Raw genomic sequence first — 3,117 nt, 5'->3', positions numbered from 1 at the left:
ATATTTTTTTACTTTGTCCTAACACTTTTGCACAGTACTGTACATATATTATTAAAAGATATATGTGCTTTTGGATACATTTCACAGTATTTCAATTCATTTAGCAATAATTCAAATGCTAAAAGACAATTCTGAAATTGAAGCTTTTTAGGAACTAATGCAAACGTTAAACCATGAAAAAACAATTTTTACACATCAATCAATATATATAATGAGGTTTTGAATAACATCATCATGTTACATAGAAAAACAGTTACTAGTGTACTTTGATAATAAAGCAATTATCAGGTTTGTTTACATTCAACTAATTGATTATTCTAACATGACTTTGATAACTGGAGTTATCAAAAAATAGTGATAATCGGAAAGACTAATTTGAAAAAGATGATTATTGACACTATTTGATTAAACTGAACAACCTTGAATTAATCTCAAATGATAATGAGAAATCATTATAGCAGAATTTCAATCATTTATTTTATGTGTTGCTAATTGACACTCATAGATAATTAGTTATATCTCAGCTCTACCCAAAATATTGCTTAACTGTAGGGTTTGTTTTATCATCTGGATTAAACCCTTGCAAGACAACATGCATTGACTGTGTTTCAGTTTATGAAGCCCTACCCGCTCTTCTATTCTAAAACTTCAAGCCAGTTTTCAGAAAATGTGTTCTTGTATTTATATTTATAACCAATAAATATAACTTTCTTTTTTTTCTATTTCAATCTTGCAATCATCCTTTTCAATTTTGAGGCATTTGTCAAGAGAAAGTGGTTGTATGTGCATAAGTAGAGTTGCTGCTCATAGAAGAAACAGAATTGTTTTACCTATTTATAGCTTAGCTAGAAAGCCACTTGTATGATAGTAATTTTGAAACATTTTACTATAGCGACTGAAACATTTTTTTATGTCCTAAAATATAGACTTGAAAGCTACACGAATTTTGTTTGGACAGTGAACTTAGTGAGAAAAACTAGTTCTGTTTAGTTACATGTTTGATTTGATTTATGAGAATTTACTAATGTGTTCCAGTATTAATATATTAGCTTTCACAGAAGAATAAATAAAGTGCTTATGTGGTACAAGTCAGGAAATTAAATCTAAATTGATGTGAAAATGTTATCAGTTGAAATTTTGTTTAACTGAAGGTCTGGTAAGAAATGATGCATTCAATGAAGAAAGACAATATTCATAATTTTAAAATTTTCATTTCACTGTATGTTACGTGATGATTTAGCCATGGTTTATGTTCATTTAGAAAATTATAGAGGTTATGCAAATGATATGAAAAGTATTTTTATTCTTAGTGTGAAAATCATATTTCACTCAGATCGACTTAGAAAAGGCTTCAAAAATTCATAGATAAAAAATCTTTAGTAAAAATACTTTGTAAAAGTCAAATGTTATATTTTGTGTTCACCATTCAGTTGCCTGTAAATTTTTATTGAAATGGTTAAAGAAGAATTTTTATTAACAATGTGTCATAGTAGACTTGTCTACAGTTTCAATCTATATTAGTAGGGTCTAAATTAACAGACATTGTTCACGTGTTTCTTACATCTCATTTATTCTATGTCAAGTGTACTTAAAAAGTATTCCACATTCCTACGCACATTTTACCTTTTGTTGCAATGTCTATGATTCTGACAAAGTAAGATTTTTTTTTTTAATTGTAGATTAACATGCAGGATTCAAGCTGCAAGAGTTGCCCTACATTTGAAAATGTGTTTGCAGCTAAACGAAGGTTTTTATGTGTAACAGTTTTAATGTTTATTTATCTCTGTTTAATAGTTTTAATATTTTGCGTGAGTGGTTTCTACTTATTCGTTTTTCCTTCTAGAAAAGAAGATAGCTAACCCTCCTTATAGAGCAGCTCCTCAACTTCCTGTGTCATCCCAAGTTCAGCAGTCCTCAGACACAGTACAGGTTGAAGGTGAAATAGCTGTTCTTTCTTAACCTTCAGTATTTTTTCTGAACAGTTGATTATTTTTAATTTTCAAAACAGTGATGGATGCTTATTCTTTGACAATATTATATGTGACTTATATCATAAACTAAACTATTACAGAGATTTCAGTGAATTATATTAAAACAATTTTTATTATGCAAGTCAGCAAATCACGTGACTACCACAGGTGATATAAAGTCTTGGCAGAACAGAATGTATAAGAACTACATTATTTGGCATCTCATAGGTAGTGTGATGCCCCTGAAAATTGATTATTTTGGGGGAGAGTATGTAACAGCCATATCATGCTCTCATGTCATAAGGTTAGCTCAGTTTTGGGGGTTTAGAATTTCTAAGAAGAGGATATCTCTTGTACTTAATGGCATTTGAAAACAGAGGAATGTGGATCAACTTGGGGTACCATGACCATCCAGAAAGAGAACTGCAACAAGTTATATCCAAGCTGAGATAAGCAAAGCTTTGTAACAGGTGAATATTTACAAACACATTGGTTATAGTAAAAGCCATCCATATGTGCTAAGCAACAGTGTGCAACATAATCAACAAAGCTCTCCATCTAGAAAAGCGAGAACACATCATTTGTACACAGATTATTTCCAAAATATGTAAGCTTAACCATCATATATCTCAAAAAGATGGAGAATGAAGTAGTTATTTATGCTATTCCATACAGGTCAAATTGCTGAAGTCAGTGCCTGTATATTTATGTGCAATTGGACTGTTGAAACAGGCACTGGGAACCATCGTCCTCACGCACCAGATGGAATATGTAAAGTTTAAGAGAGTAATGGTGTGCTTTGGACATGACAGTCTTGTGACAGAGCCTTTTGCAATAATTATGCTACAGGGCCATTTTTGAGATGCATATAGTAGTCAGATAGCATGACTAGACTGTAACTGCATGGTGAGGCAACAAAATGGTTTTTGATATGACATGTATAAAAGGCCTCATTGCACTGGATATGGCTGATGTAATGTGAATGAGATATTATTATGCTGGATATGGCTGATGTAATGTGAATGAGATATTATTATGCTGGATATGGCTGATGTAGTGTGAATGAGATATTATTATGCTGGATATGGCTGATGTAGTGTGAATGAGATATTATTATGCTGGATATGGCTGGTATAGTGTGAATGAG

The 3,117-nt window shown here is 31.4% G+C and overlaps 1 protein-coding gene across 1 annotated transcript in view; it reads left to right on the top strand.

The window, feature by feature from the left end:
• The window catches only part of LOC106471981 (coiled-coil and C2 domain-containing protein 1-like), a gene marked incomplete at its 3' end in the record, with an annotated part of 54,816 nt that overhangs the window by 24,183 nt on the left and 27,516 nt on the right, over nucleotides 1–3,117 (top strand). Inside the window, exon 9 of the mRNA XM_013932609.2 lies at nucleotides 1,844–1,936. Coding sequence (XP_013788063.1) covers nucleotides 1,844–1,936 — 93 coding nt within the window. The remainder of the gene's footprint in view (nucleotides 1–1,843; nucleotides 1,937–3,117) is intronic.

The sequence above is a fragment of the Limulus polyphemus genome, unplaced genomic scaffold (genome assembly GCF_000517525.1).
Source record: "Limulus polyphemus unplaced genomic scaffold, Limulus_polyphemus-2.1.2 Scaffold5002, whole genome shotgun sequence".
NCBI classification, from domain to species: Eukaryota; Metazoa; Arthropoda; class Merostomata; order Xiphosura; family Limulidae; genus Limulus; species Limulus polyphemus.
The sequence above is the reverse complement of the archived record's forward strand: the minus strand, read 5'-3'. Positions and strand labels throughout refer to the sequence as shown.